The following is a 21877-nucleotide window of genomic DNA, read 5'->3' on the forward strand; positions in this document are numbered from 1 at the left end:
TGATCAGTGAATAATAATTAAAATGTTACTTACATAATTATGGCTTTTAAAGAAATCTGATGGACTACTGGTGAGGATTTTGTCTCCTTCCAAACCAATTACTCTTTTACAAATGTTTGATTTTGGATCACTCGGGCTTTTTGCAATCACAATGTCACCTCTGAGGGGGAAAAAAGTCAAAGAAATGTCAGTGTTAAGCATAAACACATGGATGACACTAGTAGAATACTTTTATAACTTAAACAAAGTCACACCCCTTATCCTCTCACATATTGACCCTCTCATACATTTACCAGCTTTGAGAACCCTTGTCACTGAGTTTTACAGTGATGGTTAGAATCCAACAAGAGTGGTGGAAAAGTTATTAGAAGATTTTAAAATTTCTGGTAATTCTGTAACAACTATCTTCTTGTACTGTATCCACTATGTCTTACTTCTGTATCAAATTTTTTAGAACCAAAATCATACAAAAGCAATTCCACATAAGTACCACCAAATTAAGTAAATTTACTGTCCAGCCGTTAATACTGATTGACTCCAGGGCACAAAAAAACACAGTAACATCATAAATATTTCCCTAGAGCTTAAAGAATGGAAGAGTTACAGCATATAAGAATCCATAATAATTTACAGTATAGTAAAAAAATACCTTAATTTTGAGGAACAACATCAGAAGACACAACCAAATAAAATGCTAAAAAGCTGCCCAAACATATACTACAAAAAATAAATTGATAATTGTTGGTATATCAAATGTGTAATACCAACATGGGGGGGTATGATTACATGTAGAAGGCATGATTCATGGAAGAACTAACAATATACATGGATTAGAAGAATAAGAAAGATCTTTAAAAGTGTAAATGAAAAAAAAAGTGTAAATGAAGGAGACAAAATAGGAATAAGTGCACCAACCAAACAGAACACAACATTCTTTCTGCAAAAAATGAGTAGTAAATGAATTCTCATGACTAACACACATATTTGAAAGGATTTAATTATTTGTGTTATCTGTACATAGTTCCAGAATAATTTGATGTTACTTATAATAAAAGGTTCATATATCAAAATATCAAAAAACATATAACTAAAAGGAAAGTGACAGTCAAATCGGAAACCTAGTTATTAGTAGAACTACCCTACGACCCAGCAATTGCACTTCTGGGGATTTACCCCAAAGATACAGATGCAGTGAAATGGCAGGACACCGGCACCCCAGTGTTTATAGCAGCAATGTCCACAATAGCCAAACTGTGGAAGGAGCCTCGGTGTCCATCGAAAGATGAATGGATGAAGAAGATGTGGTTTATGTATACAATGGAATATTCCTCAGCCATTAGAAACGATGAATACCTACCATTTGCTTCAATGTGGATAGAACTGGAGGGTATTTTTTTTTTTTTTTTTTTGGTAAAGATTTTATTTATTCATGAGAGATACAGAGAGAGAGAGGCAGAGACACAGGCAGAGGGAGAAGCAGGCTCCATGCAGGGAGCCCCATGCAGGACTCGATCCTGGGACTTCAGGATCACGCCCTGGGCCAAAGGCAGGCACTAAACCGCTGAGCGACCCAGGCATCCCAGAACTGGAGGGTATTATGCTGAGTGAAGTAAGTCAATCGGAGAAGGAAAAACATTGTATGGTCTCATTCATTTGGGGAATACAAAAAATAGTGAAAGGGATTAAAAGGGAAAGAGAGAAAATGAGTGGGAGATATCAGAGAGGGAGACAGGACATGGGAGACTCCTAACTCTGGGAAACCAACAAGGGGTAGTAGGAGGGGAGGTGGGTGGGGGGATGGGGTGGCTGGGTGACGGGCACTCAGTCGGGGCACTTGACGGGATGATCACTGGGTATTATGCTATATGTTGGCAAATTGAACTCAATAAAAAAATATACAAAAAAAAAAAGAAACCTAGTTATTGCTACATATAAGTATTAACAAGAGTTCTAAACTTTTTGGTAGCCAAGTCAAAATGAAAATCTGATTAATTACATGGGAATCATTAACTAAAACAGTTTAGTTTGGGAGGTAAAACAAAATCGTCTTAAGCAACTAAATCAAAGATGAATATACAAGACGGATTCCTATGTAAGGTAATATAAGATACCATCTTCCTCTGAAATTTTACAGTAATAGTAGTCACTGGAATGATACTTTATGGTTAGAGTTGAAGGCTTTAAAACACTAAATTCTATTATTTGCAGGTAATACAGGCTGCTCTTTTTTTTTGAAATGGGACAAACTCGTCTCTTTACAATCAAATGGAACCATGCCAATGGAACTTTCAGATGAACAAGTGTGCAAAGTTTGTAACATACTAAACAAAGTTGATTTTGGCTTGCTTTGGGGAAAGAAATGTTTTCTGAGAGTGTTTTATTCAGGTTATGTTTTTTAACAAATCAATACGATCCTTAAAACAAATTCTGCACTTGCATGGCAACATAAAAATCATAATTAAGTCAAAGTGTTTTTTAAAAAGTTAATTTTTTAAAATGTTTTATTTTTTAATTTTATTTTTTTTAAATTTTAAGTAGGCTCCACACCCAACATGAGGCTTGAACTCACAACCCTGAGATTAAAAGTCACATACTCTACCTACTGAGACAGCCAGGGCCCCTCAGTCAAGGTGTTTTTACAGAAATCAATATTAATGTAGACTATATTTCTAGTGGCATAACTAGATATAAATACAGAGCTTAGATCAAAGTAATTATTCCTTGGTTTCTCAACTCTTTCAAATAGGGTTTTAAAAGGAACTTAATAGACTGAAAATTTAGATTTTCTTTTCTCATTTATAGTTATAAACATGCTTATTATCATACTAAATTGTAAGCTTTCATAAAGAGTCAGTATCTTATTCAGTCATCTTAACATTCTGTGTACTTCGTATCTTATAAATTAGGTGCTCATTACCTATTTGGTTAAAGAATAAGTAGTAATTTTATGATCATTTAAGATATGAATGTTCTGTTCATTTAACTGAAGAGATCCATGTGCTTTAGATACCAGGTATGCAGACTTTCATTTTGCCTAAATGTTTGGCTATTCTAGCTTTAGAAACAAGCAGCTAGCTAATCAATCTCTTGCCATGGGTCAAAGATTCCCCTGAAATCTTAGTTCTGTACTGCAGATAAAAGAAAAAGAATCCTCAGAACAGTAATATTTTTAAAGTTGAAGTTACTAGTTGACTCCCCTGATTGTAAAAGTTACTTGGTATATCTCATATAAATGCCAGATTTTAAGCTGTCCTTCAACGTAAGGGCCTCCTGAACGAATAGAATACAAAATGAAACCCTCAAAGAATCTCAATTTACTGAATGTAGTTATTTATATTACTCATCTGAATGCAAAGAGAATCTATTTTTAAAAGGATGATATTGAGTTGTTCATTCAAAATCAAAAGGATGATATTAAGTTACTCATTCAAAAATTTAGCCAACAAGTTCAGCTCCTTGTTACGGATGCTCAAGGACTATGAGTAAAATCATGTCATTAGGATGGAAAACAGCAGCTTATTTTCATGCTACAGTGATGCTAGGTCTCCGGTTAATCCAAAGACTGCATGTAGTAGTTTGGATAGAAGTTAAAAAGAAAAAACACAACCTGTTATGTATGTGTTAGTTTATAAACAAATAACTATCAATTAGGTATCTTGAAGTTGTTAAGAGGAAAAGATCTGAAGGAGAATTTTACCTAGGGATGATGCTAGACTATATAGCCTTACCAAGAGATAACTTCTATCTACAAAATCTAAGATGCAAGAACAGTTTTATACTATTCTTGATGATTTTTCAGTAATGCAAAACGGACTATATAGAAAAGGCAAATAATGAAAGAGGAGTGCTTAAACCTACTCCTGCCATAAGCTAAATACCAATTCAAATGATTCAAATTTGGAGTTTATGGAAATGAAGGGGTGGTATTGTTTTTTTCAAAATTATGAAAAACTAACGAACCCCAAAATTTTAGGGAATCAGAGGTGCCCTTTAGAAAATACATTAAATTCCTAATACTTGACATTCATTCAGAAGGAATAATATATAGTTAAGCAGGATAAACAGTATCACAGGGACTGGAAACACCATTTAGAACAGGATTTTAAAAAATTTAGTGGCAAACAGTATTTGTCAGTTTTTCAACTTAATTAATCAGGAACTCAGAATAGATAAGCTCCCTGGCTCCCAGCTATAGATGGTGCTATAGTCTAAAAATCATCAAGTGCTCATCATAAGCTGTGAAGAATAAAATGGTCATCAACAGAAATTCAGTGTTATTTTAAAAATTTAAAAACCAATCACTGATTGGGTATGTGATATAGTTCCAAAGTCTCTAGGTTCTTTACTCAAAACACTGTAGAGCCAGCCCCAACAAAAAATAAAGTAGGCTTGAATGTACATTATAAAAGGGTCTGCTACTCTATTTTAGCCAATAATGCAAGGGACATAATGAGTGAGAAGGCTGTTCATGTTTACAGAAACCATTAAAATTTCTCGAACTGAGAGAAAAATACTTGAATCAAAATTTTAACCAGCTGGTCATTAATTTGGTTATTTACAAAGGGTTTTTATAGTTTTTATTTACTGCAGGAAAGGCACAATGTATTTACATGTTTTCACTATAACTTTAACATCTATGACAAATTTACCTTTGGATACCATAAAAATGTCGACTAAGATTTTCTGCAAAGACAATATCTGAATTTTGAATTGTAGGCTCCATTGATGGTCCAGAACACTGAAAAGAGAGGTAATTTTTAAATTTGAATAGAAACACTTTTTAAATATAACAAATCATCTGCGCAAGCTTCTAAGAAAGAAAATCAAACAAATGTTCTTCAAGCTTGGAGGATGATTTCTACTTTGGCAGCTTCTACATAAGTTCAACTCTACAGTAGCCACCAAATCTGGAAACACAGGCAAAAATATTAAAAATGGTTTACTGAGAATACATTACAATACATGAATAAATATCTATGTTTCCAAATTTTGACCATCCTGTATAATGTAAGCTCCATGAGGTTAGGGACCTTATCACTCATGTTCCCAGATATATAACCAATGCCAAATATAGTGCTTGGCATAAAGCTGATACTCAGTAAATATTTGAATAAATAAGTGATTTATTTATCTTCTTGCTATTATAAATATCAAGTGCCCATGATGGTAATTTATTAAGTAATATCATACCATTCTCAATAAGTTCATGCCTAGAGTTCTCTTCCAAGAGAATAGCTTACTCATTTGATGGGCTGCAGCTTATTTTTTCTATTGAAAATAAGTGGCATAATGAGATGCACTTTAAAGACTTTCTATTAATATGCGTTAAAACAACCATCTGCATATATACCGCAAAACTGTAATAAATGATCACTGCCACTTAAAATATAGCAGTCTCCATTGATTTCACTTAGGTGTTGATAAAACGTTTTACTCAAAACCTCCAACTGAGGCAGAAATGACAAAGAACACATGAAAATTTATGTTTGCTACCTCTGTAGCCCACTCACTGGAAGTACCAGTGTAAATCTAAAAAAACAAAGAGGAGACCTTCACTTAAATATATTTGCATTTCTCCAGCTAAACCTGAGGTTGTATGACTTTGAATCCCTTACGGGAAACCTGATAAAAATAGCAATACCACCAACAAAACTCACTCACTGGACACTGGATTTATTCTTTCATTTGCATGACAAAAGATAAGTAGTCACAGTTGACAGATTTATGATGCAACATTAAGAAAAAGTATTGGTCGGGGGGCAGCCTTAACATTTTAATATTGACACCAAGCAGAACATTTATTTTAATTATAGTTAAACACAACTGGTTAAAAGCAGGAGTTTTGAAAACTGGAGAATCTGTGTTGAAATTCCAAATCTACTTACTAACTGTGGAACCTGGAGCAGGTTACTGAAGCTTTCTGAGCCACAGTTTCCTCACATGTACAATGGATTTCTAATAAGTATTTCACAGAGTAGAAAAGATTAAATGAGTTAATAAAAATAAAACATCAAACATCACTGGAACACAGTAAGTAGAATTCAGTAAATGATAAAAACTATTATTGTCAGATTATTAATAGGGCCCCTGTCAGAAACAGAATACAAAACCATATTTGAGTTATTGGTTCTTAATTTTTTACAAGTGCTAATTCCAACACAGTCTCTTACATCCCAAAATTTAGAAAGATTATAACAGTCACATTTTATTCATTAAATGAATTCAATTAAAATAAAGGAAAAACACATTTTCCTTCAACTAAAAAAGCACATATTTAAAATTATTGTTTTCTTTTATGTAAAAACTTACCATGACAACACCACCAACGTATTCAAAAGCACAATGAGCTATACAGCCATACTGAATAGTATAGCCAACAAGTCGAAAGGTTTTTCCCAGAACACCACGAAGCATAGTTCTATGCAGACTCTGCCACCATTGGCCTGATGGTAAATTTCAAAAAGTTTCATAATCAATACTATTTAAAGACACTTAAGAAATAGCTCTAATGTAAAATAGTAACAATCACCCAGAATGTACTAAATGCCTAATACAGTTTGGTGCAGAAAAGCAGGAGCTTATTTTCATTTGTCCTAGCGATATTTTAAATGGCAAATTATAACCACTTAACATTTCGATCTACTGAACAGAGATTATATTCAGATGATATCAGTGGGTTTATATATAAATTAGATAACTAGTATGTCCTGATTTTATTTCCTTTCATGCTTTGATTTTTTTTCTTACTATTAATACAGATACCTAAGAAAAGATATTAACTCCTTCAAAGTACTAATAATAGTTTCTCATATTGTTGCCGGCTACACTGTATCAGTTCTTGCCATAACATGACATAAAAGAGAAAGCACTAGAATAAAAGAGAAAAGCACTAGTATATGGAAATTCAAGTATTAAATTGATACTTTCATTAACTTATGTGATTTTCAAAGACTTACTTAACCTCACTGGGCCTGGAAATAATATCTTACAGATTGATTCTGGGAATCAAATTCAATAACATGTCAAAGTGCTGTGTAAATTGTAAAGTTATATTCAACTGTCAGCTATTGACTTTTGATACAATGAACACATGAATACTATGAAACAACATAAGGAACCCTATAAAGATATTAAAGCTACATAAAAATTAATATTATTCATCTAAAAATATTCCTAGTAATCTGTCCCTTCCTATTTACCTGTTACAACTATGTTTCAAGAATTTAAAAAAAAAAATTTTTTTTTTTTTCAACTAATGGCCTAAGGTGTAGGTCTAGGCAACTATGCACTGTTCTCAGATCAAATTTACTGAAACAAATAAATAATAATATGTAACATTTGCTCAATACTTGATATATGTCAGGCTTTACAAATTAACCTCTGCAGATAATATTACCATCCTCATTTTATAGATAAGAAAAAGGAGCCTGAGAATAGTAAACTTATGTACTCAACATCACAAAGTTGGAAAATGATGGAGGTCAAGAAATTAATCATTATGTTACACTTATTCCTATATTACTCCCCTGCTCCCATAACCTTGATGGCTCTCTGTCGGATGCAGTATAGAGTACTTAGACTCATTTTCAGGATCCATGACAGGTGGCTCCCATCCCATTTCTCAGTTTCCAACCTTATCTTCCTTGATACTCTTATATGACCTGACTACTCAATCATACTTGTCTGTTCTTCAAGTAAACTTGGCCAGTGAACACTTATTTATGCCCACACTCATGCCTGGAATATTCTTCATGACATCCATCACCTATCTAATTTGCAACTCTTCTCCAAATGCTCTCAACAGATGAGATTTTCTTCTCTTCTGGGTTCCCGTGGTCTTAAGGTTAATTTTTAAAAATATATAGCACTGAGAGCACTGTTTCTAAAGTTGTTCTGTCTCAATTTGTAACCTGGCTCTATCATATTTTAGTTGTGAGACCTTCAGGAGGTTATTATACCTCTGTGAATTTCAGTGTCTTTATCTGTAAAATGGACTTAATACCAATACCTATCTAAGAGAGTTAGTGAGGATTACATGTGACCAGACAAGTAATCTGTGTTGCAGAGTATTTCAATAAATTCTAGTTACTGTATCATTCACTTGGCAATCCATATATGTTCTATAACCTCATAACATTAGTTGTTTTTCAAAGTACTTAAGTTTCTTGCGAAGTAATCTTTAAATAATAGAATTTTACAGCCTACAGCATAGAACTATGTCTTTTATTAGTGTTATATTACTTATTAGTGTTCATTCACCTATTAAATATTTACTGTCTCCTTCTCTAACAAGTCTTTCTTGGCACCCTCCCAAGAAATATTATTTATGCTTTATGTCACTCACCTTCCTTAGGCAAACACTGATTATATAACGCATATTACCACACTATATTGTTTGTATCTTTTTCTCTTATTATTCTACATTTGTTTATATGTCTTTGAGCAGTTACTGTGCTCATCATCTTTGAATCCGCAGGGCCTACTAAAGAAGACAGTAAATAGAAGACTTATCTGAGGAATTTTGAACCCAATCTCCTATACCTTCTGTATCTTCATTATTATAGAATGGTTATAATGTTCAAAATGATGAGAAGACTGCTGAGATTTTTGGTTAATGAAGAGACTTTTTTTTTAAAGGTTTTATTTATTTATTCATGAGAGACACAGGTTGAGAGATTGAGAAATTGAGAGAGAGAGAGAGAGAGAGAGAGAGAGAGGCAGAGACACAGGCAGAGGGAGAAGCAGGCTCCATACAGAGAGCCTGACATGGGGCTCGATCTCAGTCTCCAGGATCACTCCATGGGCTGAAGGCAGCGCTAAACTGCTGAGCTACCCGGGATGCCCTGAAGAGACATGTTAATGTCATATTCACGGACAAAAGAAATTGTCAGTAACATTTTAAAAAGTCTTCTCATTAAATCATTCAGGTAATATGAAAAATAACTCCTCTCATCAGGAGAAATAAGGAATTTGGTTCAGTTATAACTGGTACACTTTAAAAATTAATTTTTAGAGCTCAAAAAAGTGCTTTTTAAAAATAATACTTCAAAATTGAAAGTCTTAAACACTCTTAAGAAAAATAATGAAAAAATAAACTTAATTTTATCTACTTTGCTCCAACATTAAATCAGGGAAAAGTGGGATAAGTCCTATAGCTTATCTCTGAAGATGTAATCTATGATAATAAATCCTAAAAAAGTAGTGGAATGGAGATTACATTTGAAAACTAAAATAAAAATGGGCTTTACTGGTATTAAAGAGGAGACATTATTAAACAAGAGGAAACATATGGCACTTACCAAGAAGCTGTTGCTAATACAGGTAGAAAGTGAATTTAGAGGATAAATCACTTAACAGTCCACCAAAATTTAAAATTTGGATTATGCAGTAGAATCCACTTGGTTAAAAAAAATACTCAAAAATACAAAGATGCTGTAACTATATAATGCTTCTGATTCACTGAGAAGGCTTGTTATTAACTCCCATTCAGAAGTTATTGGGCAATAAAGCCTTTTTTTATGACACAGACAATGCCCAACTCCCAATACAATGTTTGTAATGAAACTGTCTCATAAAATAATAAAATTAACAGATTAAAGTGATCAGAAGAAAGAAGTTAACACTTTTCTTCTCTATAGATAATGGCAACAGGATGGAGTTGAAGTATCTAATATTACTTTCGCTATTAGTTTCATAAGGGGAAAAGAGAGCTATGATGTTATTTAGAGAGAAATCTGAGAATAAAAACTATTTGGTCTTGTATTTTACAAGTGCATTGAGAAACACTATGAGAAATGCTAAAACTGAGAATAAGAGCTGATAGTTTTTAAGAGTAATCTCAGAGTGGAAAGTAGCACTCATATACAATATAGATAAGCCACACACTGCTGGCACTTAGTAGACTTACTAGGAAAAAAAAAAGCTTTTTAATCTTAAATCTTTAATCTGCAATCCTCTGGTTTACAGTTATTTCAAAGGTCCACGAATCTGTATGTGCCTATGTGCACTGGGTTAACTTCTGCTTGTCCCTTCAGATTCACTCTCCACCCTTCTTCATACTACTCTCTGGGCTTGGAAAACTGACCTATCACAGCACTCCGGTTCCCTTTAGTTGAACTCCAGCAGGAAGTCAAAGGAAGGAGGAGTTAGGTATTTTCCTGGTTCCTTACCTATGGTATCTTCTAAGTCTGGCTATGTCTTTGGACCAAAGGCAGTCTGCTAGGCAGTAATCGCTCTTCTAGGTTCCTGTAACTCCTCCTTTCTTTCCCTGGTCCCTTCAAGCTTATGAATGAAAACAGATTCACTGATACTGGGTCTTGTGCTATCCCTGGTGATTCTCCAATAACCTGCACACTCCTTTTAGTTTCTGTAAATAAACTTTTCTTAAATTATTCTACTTTGAGTGTGTCAGCTGTGTTCCCTGATGGCACCCTGATGATACATCACTTGCCAAAAAAAAAAACAAAAAACAACAAAAAACAAAAACAACCCCTCATTTGTATAAGTTTACAATATTTGATATTAATGAAGGAATTCTCATAAGCAGGCATTTGCAACATTGCTGATGGGTATGCAAAACAGACAACCCCCAAGAAGAGGAATGTGGCTATTGTAATGACATATACATTTTACTCTCTGACCCAACCATCCCACTTTTAGGAATTATCCAAAAAAATACAATTCCATAATTCAAACATCATGTGCACAAGATTCTTTATACTAGCATTACCTGAAATAGCAAAATCAGAAACAAGTCAAATACACATACACAGAAAACAGGTTGACTAAATTATGGTAAATCCACACAAAGGAGTTCTATACACTTCGTTGGGGGAGAAGAGTTCTATGAGCTGATATGAAATGATTTCTAAAATAAACTACTTGGGGATAAAAAGACAAGGTATAATAATTATATATAGTAACTTATCATTTCTGGAAAAAGAATTTTTTTCAAAAAGAAAGTAAACCAGAAAATAATCAAAATGGTTACATTTATAAAGGGAGTAGGAGGTGGGAACAGTGTGAAAGGCATAAGGATGAATATACCTGTGAATATAGTTCTGAGCCAAATGCTTTACATAGTAAAAGAAAAAGTAGGAGTAAACAAAATGATTTAAAAAGAGAATTTTAAAATTGAAAACAAATAAAAATAAGCCTATCTGTATACTCAAAATGCCAAAAGTACCAAACAGAAGAAGTAATTCAAGTATTTTTTAACACAGTATAGAGTCCAAAGGTAAAAAAAAAAAAAAAAAAAAAAGAATTGTAAATGACATCTTAGACTTTCCTTAGTAGGTTTGTTGTTTCTTTTACATATATTTCAGATACTACAAATGAATAAATAAATTACTGGAAATAAGATTCTCCATATTGTAGAGAAAGAAACTAGAAATATGGAATATGAGAAGTTAGAGATGAGCTGGAGGTATAAAAACAAATTTATTTATTTGTTTGTTTAAAAACACGCTTATTTAAATAAAGAAATATGTGCATGTATGTGTCTGCCTGCCTATATTAAATATCATCCTAGCTCTGACCACTGAAAAGAAGCAATGACACTGCAGAAGTAATGAGCACACTCAGCACTCAGATTTTTTTGTTTCCAAATATCATTTCCAACAGGAGAAATAGTTTAGGGCAGAACAATCTTGTGCCAGAAAGCAAGTATGTGCTCAAAGACAAATGCAAATATAAGAACCATTTTAAAGGGTCTCCCACTGGCCAAATGTGGGATTAAAAAAAAATTAATAACAGTACTGAATAATATCAGATTTTAAAATAAAATCTAGAGGGATCCCTGGGTGGCGCAGCGGTTTGGCGCCTGCCTTTGGCCCAGGGCGCGATCCTGGAGACCCGGGATCGAATCCCACGTCGGGCTCCCGGTGCATGCAGCCTGCTTCTCCCTCTGCCTGTGTCTCTGCCTCTCTCTCTCTCTCTCTGTGACTATCATGAATAAATTAAAAAAAAAAAAAAAGGTTTAAAATAAAATCTAGAGTATATAATAATTTTTTGAAAAAAGATGTATGTGTTGGAGACAGGAAAAGTTCTTTATCAAAAAATGGCAGCTAATAAATATAGAGGGAATAATAAAACTACTACCAATATAATAATTGATTCAGGCAAGGGTCATTAATAGATGCTAAAAATTACTGGGTGAAAGGCTGTTGGTAAACCAGATACAGAAAGCATTAAAGTAGATAATTTATCATTTAGAAATAAAATACCTTTACATGAAGAGATCTGGCAAACATTATCTTAACTAGGTGAGCAAATCTAGCTGCAAATATAAACAGTACAAACTGATAGGATGTAGCTTTCTGACATGATGCAATGACAAGTACATCATCATCTGTGTACTATTCTTGCCAAAAATGTGTAACCTAAATCTAATTATGAATAATCAGATATATCCATTCCATACATCCCTTGTGATCATTCTATAAGACAACAACTCGAACTCTTAAAAAATATAAGTTTAATGAAAGAAAAAAATAATAAGACTACCAGTTTAATTACAAAAAAAAAATACAAGGACATGATGATCAAACACAGTATGAAATCCGTAACTGGACCCTGGAATGAAAGAAGAAAAAAAAAGCAATAAAAGATATTATGAAGATAATGGGAAATTTGAACAGGGTTTGAAAATCAAATACATCATTCTTTCAATGTTAAATTTCTTTCTTTTTAAATATTTATTTATTTCAGAGAGAGAGAGAGAGAGAAAGCACAAGCTCAAGGGGCAGACAGGGAGGGGGAGAGAATATCAAGTAGACTCCACTCTGAGCACAGACCCTGATATGGGGCTTGATCTCACATCCTTGAGATCATAAGCTGAACCAAAACTAAGAGTCAGACACTCAACTAACTGCAACACCTAGGCACTCCACAATGTTAAATTTCTTAACAATACCACAACTATGCAGGAAAATGGTCTTGTTCATAGGAGAGAAAAAATGATTTAGGGAAGAAGGTCATGCCTGCAACTTGCATATAGTTTACTTCTACTACTGAGAGAGATGGTAGATGTAGAGAAGTTTATACACATAAACATGTACATACAGGTGTATATATGTGTGTATATATATAGAGAGAGGAATAGAGAAAACTAATGTACCAAAATGTTCATTGAAATCCAGATGGAGTATAGACAAATGTGTATAGTACTATTTTTTTTACCTTTATTATAGAACATAACTTTTTTAAAAAGAGGCATTTGGAGGGGGAAAAGGGTATTCTCAAAGTCATTCAGTCATTCAACAATCGAATGCAAAAAATATTTACTGAGCTTCTACTCTATGCCAGATACTGCTTTCAGCACTCAGTAAATATACTGAACATGATGCCTGCCCTTACAGAGCTCATAGTTTATTGGGATAGATGTCACAAACATACAAAGTAAAGAAATAAACACATAAATATATTAAGTAACTTCCAAAAGTAAAAATTAGGGTAAAATGATAAAGACTGATGGGTGGGGCCTATTTCCTTTAGGATGAATCAGGTAAGATTTCTCCAAGGAAATACCATCGATGTTAGGTTCTGAAAGACAAGAATATAACAGCTATGGACAGGATAGAAAGAATATTATGGGCAGAAGAAATACCGTGCATGTGCTTAAGGAAATAAAAAAGGCTGGAGTGCTATGTAAAGGACATAAAATGAAACTAAAGAAATAGGCAAGATTATTCAAGGTTTTATAGAATTTTGGATTTTATTGTAAGAGTAATGGGAAGCCATGGAAAGACCTTAAGTAAAGTAACAGGAGAGTAACATGACTTAATTTTAAATTTAATATCACTCTCATTGCTATGTAGAGAAAGGACTGGAATGGGAGCAGAAATAAAAATGCTGGCAGGTCAGTTGGCCTGAACCCACTACAGTGATGACAGTGGAAATGGAAAGAAATTAATAGATTTGAGAAACTTAGGAGGCAAAATAAAAGGCAAGGGAAAGGAAAGAATCAGTATGACTCTCACATTTCTGGACTGGGGTGGGGGGTAAGTGGAGGTCTATCCACATGGTTTTATTCATACCCATATTTGGGATAGAAAACAGTCCAGTTTTGGTCATGTTAAATTTTATATATTCATGATATATTCAAGTGGATGTGTATGAGACTGGAGCTCTGGAGCTCAAACCAAGTTTCATACATGACAAGTCTTGAAAAAATTATCCCTATCTCAGTGAGGACTGTATTCTACTGCAAATGAGATTGTGGGACCCAGGAAATTTAACAAAAATCCCCTACCCCTGGACAAGCAGAGCAGGACTAACTCCATTTTGTGCTACACCCGCCATCTCCTGTATGACCCCCACATGACCTGCTTATTGCTTAAGGCGCTCCCCCAACCTAGTCAAGCTGTTGAGCACACCCTTACCGGAAATCGGCTCATAAAAATGTAATCCTGCCTTGTGCCCGCCAAAACTGCGCACCAATTCTGACCAGAGTGATAGGCCAGTTCAAATGGTCACTATAGGGTAAATTGTGATTCAATTGGCCACCTGAGTGCGGACCCACATGACTGTGCAACTTTCTATGTGTGTTACAATCCCATTGGCCACTGGCCCCTATAAAGCTGCTACGCCTCTTAGCCTCGGGGTCCAAGTCCCTGCTCCAGTGTGTCGGGTATACTTGGACCCAAGCTCGAGCTTGTAAATAAACCCTCGTGTGTTTGCATGGGTGTTGGCTCCTTGGTGGTTTCTCAGATTTGCAATCTTGGGTACAACAGAGATAACTAGAACAACAGTAACTTAAACAAGGATGATATTTATTTTCTAACAACATTAGCTGCTACGTCCAAGTTACAAGCAGAAAAAATTGCTAAGAGTTTATCACTACTAATTTGTTGTCTATTTATCCATGAAAAAAACAAAAACAAAAAGCCTTGATTCCATCTACATTTAACTGGCCAAAACTATGAAATTAAGGGTGCTAGGAAAATATTGCTATTTTCGTTATAAGTGTTATAGCACTATTTTACCCTTAAAAATCATCTGAGTATTACCTGAAAAAGTTAAAACTTTTTTAAAAGTATGAAAAAGAGATGTAGAAAAAGAGGTATTGACAGTCAGCTCTTTAGAAATGTCTGGCTATTCAGTCAAGCTAAACAGTAGAGCAGGGTTTTTCATCTTCAGCGGTATTAACACTTGGGGCCAGACAAGTCTTTGTTGTCAGCAGCTATCTTAGGCACTGTAGGATTTTAGCAGCAACTCTGGCCTCTAGATAGTAGCAGTATCCCCTTCCCTACTTGTAACAATCTAATATGTTTCCAGATGTTGCCAAATGTTCCCTGGGATGCAAAACCACCCTCAGTTGAGAATCAATGCAGAATAATAGAAAGAATATGGTACTGAGCAGGTTTTTAAAAATAGAGACATAGCAGCATGCTTTGAGAGCCAATGGTAAAAATCCCACAGGGAGAGAGGCTAATGATGAGGAGCAATAACTGATGAGAGGAGAAAAAGGATGGGGAAATAGATGACTGAACATTGAAGAAAGGAGGCAAGAGGAGGACTTCAATACCAGTACTGGATTAACCTTCTTGGTAGAAATAAGAAAACAATTACAATATATGAATAAAATATACAAAATAGCTATTTAGATGTACTAGGCATGAATCTAAGCAGGATGTGAGGTTCTATGAAAGAAGGGAAGAACATAAGGTAAGCTCCACATTCACTTGGCCTTTTCTCTGAGAGTATTGGCCAATTCACAGCACAGGAAAAAAAGAATTTTAGGAGAAAATGGCAGTCCCACTTAGCCAAAACAGCGGTTGGAATTTGTGGTTGTCACAAGAAGACGGCATGTGAGGGTCAAGCTGCAAACAGGAAGGAACCACAAGTCTGCATGCGATCTCTCCATGAGGTGCTAGCCAACTCCTCAACTGCCACTGAGCAGTGTGTGACTCCCAGAATATGAGCAGAAAGCAGTACATAAAAGGCTAGAAAATTAAGGAAAGATGTCAGCAACCAAAGAAAACCACACAAAGTAAGGGAGACGGAGGCTGAACATCAGGACTCTCCAAGGTTGCCCATGTTAGGACAACAGTAAGGTTACCACTGGGAGTGAGGGCAAAACTGATATAGACCAGCCTTAACAATACAATCAACCCCAGACAGGGTTAAAGTAACCTATTCATACACTATCTACCTGCTGGGGAAAAAACAAAACTAAACTAAACCCCTTAATTTTCATAGAACGAACACAACATTATTTAGAACTGCTACAGTATTTTTTATAACCTGGGAGTAAGAAGGCCTTTAAAAAAAAAAGATATAATTCATATACCACTGAAGTCACTTTTTTTAAGGTGTGAAATTCAGTAGTTTTATTATATCCACAGGTTTTTAGTAAATCCATCAACATTATCTAATTCTAGAACATTTTCATCATCTCAAAAGAAAAACAAATACCCCCACACCTATTAGCAGTCACTCTCCATTCCTTCCCCCCACTTCCTTTTAGCTCCTGGCAACCATGTGTCGATAGATTTGCTTATTCTAGACATTTCATACAAATGGAATCATGTAATATGTGGAGTTTCTTTTATTGGCTTCTTCTACTTGCACAATGTTTTCAAGATTCATACATGCTGTAGCATGCTGTAGCATGTACTGTTTCTTTTTTATGGCTGAAAAATATTTCGATGCATGGATGCATCATTTTTCTTATCCTTTCATCAGCGGATGGACAATTTGGATTGTTTTCACTTTTTGGTTATTATGAAGAATATCCTATAAACACTTGTGTACAGGTTTTATGTGGTCACATGTTTTCAATTCTTTCAGATATATATCTATGAATAGAAATGCTGAGTCCCATGAAAATGCTGCATTTAAGTTTTTGAAAAACTGCCAAACCATTTTCCAAGAGGCTGCACCATTTTATATTTTCACTAGCAATGTATAAGGGTCCAATTTCCCCACATTCTTGCCAATACCACTTGTTATTGTCCACATTTTGATTAGAGCCATCCTAGTGAGAGTGAAGTAGTATCTCATGGTGGCTTTGATTGGCACTTCCCTAATAACTACCGATGCTGAGCAGTTTTTCCATGTGTCTATTGGCAATTTATATATCTTCTCTGGAGAAATGTCTATTCAACTCCCTGACAGTTTTTTAAATTGGGTTATTACAATTTTTCATTTAATTCAACAAATGATTATAAGCATGCTATAAAATATGACCAAGTGACTACATTCAATCAAAGCATGTTATAAAATAGGAACAAAATGACTGAAAGCCAACAGAAAAAAATATACAACAGAAAAAACAGGTGATTCAGATATTGATACTAATACGAAGATGAAAATAACTCTAACATTCAAAAAATGGGAGAAAAGATGGTGAAGCTGAACAGAGAATAAAACTATTTAAAAAATCAAGTGAAGGGCAGCCTGGGTGGCTCAGCGGTTTAGCGCCACCTTAAGCCCAGGGCCTGATCCTGGAGACCCGGGATCGAGTCCCACATCAGGCTCTCTGCATGGAGCCTGCTTCTCCCTCTGCCTGTGTCTCTGCCTCTCTCTCTGTGTGTCTCTCATGAATAAATAAATAAGATCTTTATTTAAAAAAAATCAGTGAAAATTCTACATAACACAAAACCACAGAATAAAATAAATACAATTTAAAATTCATTACATTTACTAGTGGATTAGACTCAGCCTAATTTAGAAGACAGTACACTTGAAGGCAAGTTGGGAGAGAGTAATCAGACTGAAGCACAGAGAGGAAAACAGGTGGACAATACAGGAAACAAGTGTAATCACAGATCTAAAGAAAATGAGAATAGGACAGAGCAATATTTTCAAGAAATACTGGTAGAGAACTTTCCAAAACTGATAAAAGACATTAATTCACAAATTCAAGAAACTTAGCAAACTCTAAACAATATAAATACAAAAGAAACAAAATACATTCAGGCACCGTATAGTAAAGTAAAACTACTGAAATTAAGACATTGAGAAGGCAAAATTGTGAAGACAGTAAAAACACTAGGGATTGCCAGGGATTGGAAGGAGGGATGGACAGGCAGAGAACAGAGGATTTTAGGGCTTGTGAAAATTCTACGATACTATAATGATGGATACAAGTCATTATACATTTGTGTAAGGTCACAAAATATACAAAATCAAGAATGTAAACTTTGAGTGATTATGATATGTTAATGTAGGTTCATCACCTAAAACAAATGTATCATTCTGGAGGGGGAAGTTAATAACGGGCATGGTCATGCATGTGCTGGAACAGGGAGTACATGTGAAATCTTTGTACCTTCCCCTCAATTTTGCTGTAAATCTTAAACTGCTAATAAAAGTCTTCAAAAAAGGACAAAGAGAAAAGTTTAAAAGTGGTCAGAAACATAGACCACTTTATTTTTAGATGAATAAATCTGTATGTTCAACAGAATGGAATGGCTAAATTTTTCTAAGAAAAATGGAAACCAGAAAAAATGCAATGTCATCTTTAGAGTGCTGAAAGTACCAATCTGTAAGTCTATATTCAGTGAAAAATTCCTTAAAAGCTAAAGCAAAATAAAAAACATTTTCAGAAAACAACTTTTGAGAAAATTTGCCAGTGTACCTGTAATAAAATATATACTAAGGGAGTAATTCAGGCAAAAGCAAAATGAAATAGGCAAATGCAAAATAGAACAAAGAAAACTCAGAGGACATATCTGAAGATAATGAAACCATTTAAAACAATAAAAATATTTTAAGGGCTATAAGACATGTTAAGGTATTATTTTCATCAACAATAGCACAAAAGGTAGAAGGGAGTTAAATGAAGTTAAAGTATCAAGGTTGTTTTTTTTTTTTTTTTTAAGATATTATTTATTTATTTGACAAAGAGAGAGAGAACACAAGCAAGGAAAGTAGCAGGCAGAGGGAGAGGGAGAAGCAATATCCCTGGGAACCTGCTGTGGGGCTTAACCCTAGGACTCCAAGACTATGACCTGAGCCAAAGGCAGATGCTTAACTGACTGAACCACCCTGGCATCCCTAAACTATTAAGTTTTTGCACAGTTCTTGAAGTGTTAAAGTGATATTTGAGTTAATCAATAAAAAGCCAAAACTTCATGTTATAATATACAATATAAAAAATAAAAATTGAAGAATTATATAACTAAAATGTTAATAGAAGAAAAAGGTTTGAGTGACAAAAAAATACTATGATTACAAAAGAAGACAAGAAAGGAGAAATAAAAGATAAACATGACAAAAATGCAAAATTAACGTTAAGATGGTAGACAATTAAAAAATATTGTCCATTAAATCTAAAAGAATATGCCAATTAAAAGATGAAGATTGTCAGATTAGATTAAAAAAACATATTTCCTAGTCTCAAACTTTAAATATTAGAAATATGAAAGTAAAAGAAATTCCACACAGACTCACCATTTATTTACATCAATAAAAGAACAAACAGGCTTTAAGATAGTACTAAAGACAAAAGGAAATATTTCATAAGAACAAAAGGATTTTATGGGCACCTGCTTCTCCCTCTCCCTCAGCCTGATGCTCCCTCTGCTTGTGTGTGCGCATGTGTGTGCATGCTCTGTCAAATAAATAAATCTTAAAAAAAAAAATAGGGTAGCCCCGGTGGCTCAGTGGTTTGGCACCGCCTTCAGCCCAGGGCGGGATCCTGGAGACCCCAGATCGAGTCCCACGTCAGGCTTCTTGCATGGAGCCTGCTCCTCCCTCTGCCTGTGTCTCTGCCTCTCTCTCTCTCTCTCTCTCTGTCTCTCATGAATAAATAAATAAAATCTTAAAAAAAAATAAAGGATTTTAAAAATTTGAAAGACTGCAAAATCATTCTATATTCTCTGAAATATTTAAAAGAAGAGTTGAACTAGAAATCAATAACAAAAAGGTAATAAGCATTTGCAAATGTTTGGAAATTAAAGAACACACATCTTTAAAAATTCCCATTTTTTTTACTGAGCAATAAAGAAAATAGGACACATCAAAAATGTGGAAGCCGTGAACAGCAATAAGAAAATTTATAGCTTAAATTTTCTTTCATTAAAAGAAAAAAAGGATGAAAATTAATGACCTAAGTTTTTATCTCAAAAAGATAGAAAAAGAGTCACAGATTAAAACCAAAAAATAGGGATCCCTGGGTGGCGCAGCGGTTTGGCGCCTGCCTTTGGCCCAGGGCGCGATCCTGGAGACCCGGGATCGAATCCCACGTCGGGCTCCCAGTGCATGGAGCCTGCTTCTCCTTCTGCCTATGTCTCTGCCTCTCTCTCTCTCTCTCTGTGTGACTATCATAAATAAATAAAAATTAAAAAAAAAAAAAAACCAAAAAATATAGAGAAGAAAATAATATCACAGTCATATAAAAAAGCAAACTTGTAATAGCAAAAATCAGTGAAAACAAAAGCTAGTTGTTTAACAAAATTACTAAAACTAATAAACTCTAGCAAATCTTGATCTAATCAAAGAGAAAACAAGGTGAGAGAGAACCCAAATCAATATAAGGATTAGTAAAGGAGTCAACACTAGAGATTTGACAAACATTAAAGATCATAAAAGGATGTTATGAAAAAACATTAGCCTAGTAACTCTAACATTTAAAATAAGTTAGATTTAACTGATACACCTTCCCAAAACTTACAGAAGAAATTAAATATCTGGATAGTCCTAAGAAATTTAATTTATGATTACAAATATATCCACAAAGAAAAATCCAGGCCCAGATGGCTTCACTGATAAATTCTTCCAAACATTTATGGAAGAAATGACATCAATCATAAACTCTGTAAATGAAGAGAAAATCAAAGAATACTTCTCACTTGGCTTTATGCAGTCAGTATAACCTTGATACCAAAACTTGATAAGGGCATTAAAGAAAAGGAAAATTACAAATTCTCTTATTGATATAAATATAAAAAATCCTAAACGAAAATCAGCAAACTGAATACAATGGTATATAAAAAAGAACATGAGCAAATGGAGTTTAATCCAAGAATAGAAAGTTGGCATAACATTTTTTTTAAGGAGGGAAGGGGCAGAGGGAGAGGGAGAGAGAGAATCCCAAGTGGGCTCCATGCCCAGTGTGAAGCCCAAAGCCAGGCTCAGTCTCACAACCCTGAGATCATGACCTGAGCCAAAATAAAGTCAGACACTTAACCAACTGAGCCACCCAGGCACCAGAGCATAACATTTTAAAATCAAATGGTGTACATAGAAAAGAGAAAGAAAGAAAAAGAAAGAAAGAAAGAAAGAAAGAAAGAAAGAAAGAAAGAAAGAAAGAAAGAAAGAAAGAAAGAAAGAAAGAAAATCATGTGGCCACCCGTATTGATGCAGTAAAAGCTTCTGATAACATTTAACACTTCTTTGGATAAGCCTAGGAACAGAAGCCAACTTCTTTTAACCTGTAAGAATTATCTACAATAACAAACAACAATAACAAAATCTTAGAGCCCACATCATATTAATGGTAAACTAATGACATAACAATTTACTAAAAAAGATATAAAAACTGGAAAGGAAGAAGTTAAAAGGTCATCATTAACAAACCGAATTTCTCTATATAGAACAAAATAAATATATGCATTAGCAGGGTGTCTTGATACTGTATCAGTATGAAAAAAATCACTGAATATCTACGTACTAGCAAAAACCAACTAGAAGGGGCACCTGGGTGGCTCAGTGATTGACTGTCTGCCTTTGGCTCAGGTCGTGATCCCGGGGTCCTGGGACTGAATCCCGCATCAGGCTCCCCATGGGGAGCCTGCTTCTCCCTCTGCCTATGTCTCTGCCCCTCTCATGAATCAATAAATAAAATCTTAAAAAAAAAACAACTAGAAAACAAAATTTTAAAATACCATATTTGACTTACTTAAAAAAAGATAGTAAAATAAAATACCAT

General features: G+C 34.4%; 2 protein-coding genes across 8 annotated transcripts in view; one reads left to right on the plus strand and one right to left on the minus strand.

The window, feature by feature from the left end:
* Positions 1 to 16178, plus strand: part of DNAJC24 (DnaJ heat shock protein family (Hsp40) member C24) — a 96484-nt gene extending 80306 nt beyond the window's left edge. The window contains exon 6 of the mRNA XM_072791004.1: positions 8477 to 16178. The gene's annotated coding sequence lies outside the window, so the exon portion shown is untranslated. The remainder of the gene's footprint in view (positions 1 to 8476) is intronic.
* Positions 1 to 21877, minus strand: part of IMMP1L (inner mitochondrial membrane peptidase subunit 1) — an 82830-nt gene that overhangs the window by 19147 nt on the left and 41806 nt on the right. For all 7 annotated transcript variants that reach the window (XM_072790996.1, XM_072790993.1, XM_072790997.1 and 4 more), the window contains 3 exons: positions 6310 to 6443; positions 4650 to 4738; positions 34 to 160 (listed from right to left, as the gene is read on the minus strand). In XM_072790996.1, coding sequence (XP_072647097.1) covers positions 34 to 160; positions 4650 to 4738; positions 6310 to 6414 — 321 coding nt within the window. In that variant the 5' untranslated portion in view covers positions 6415 to 6443. The remainder of the gene's footprint in view (positions 1 to 33; positions 161 to 4649; positions 4739 to 6309; positions 6444 to 21877) is intronic.

Source organism: Canis lupus, chromosome 21 (genome assembly GCF_048164855.1).
Source record: "Canis lupus baileyi chromosome 21, mCanLup2.hap1, whole genome shotgun sequence".
Taxonomy (NCBI): Eukaryota; Metazoa; Chordata; class Mammalia; order Carnivora; family Canidae; genus Canis; species Canis lupus.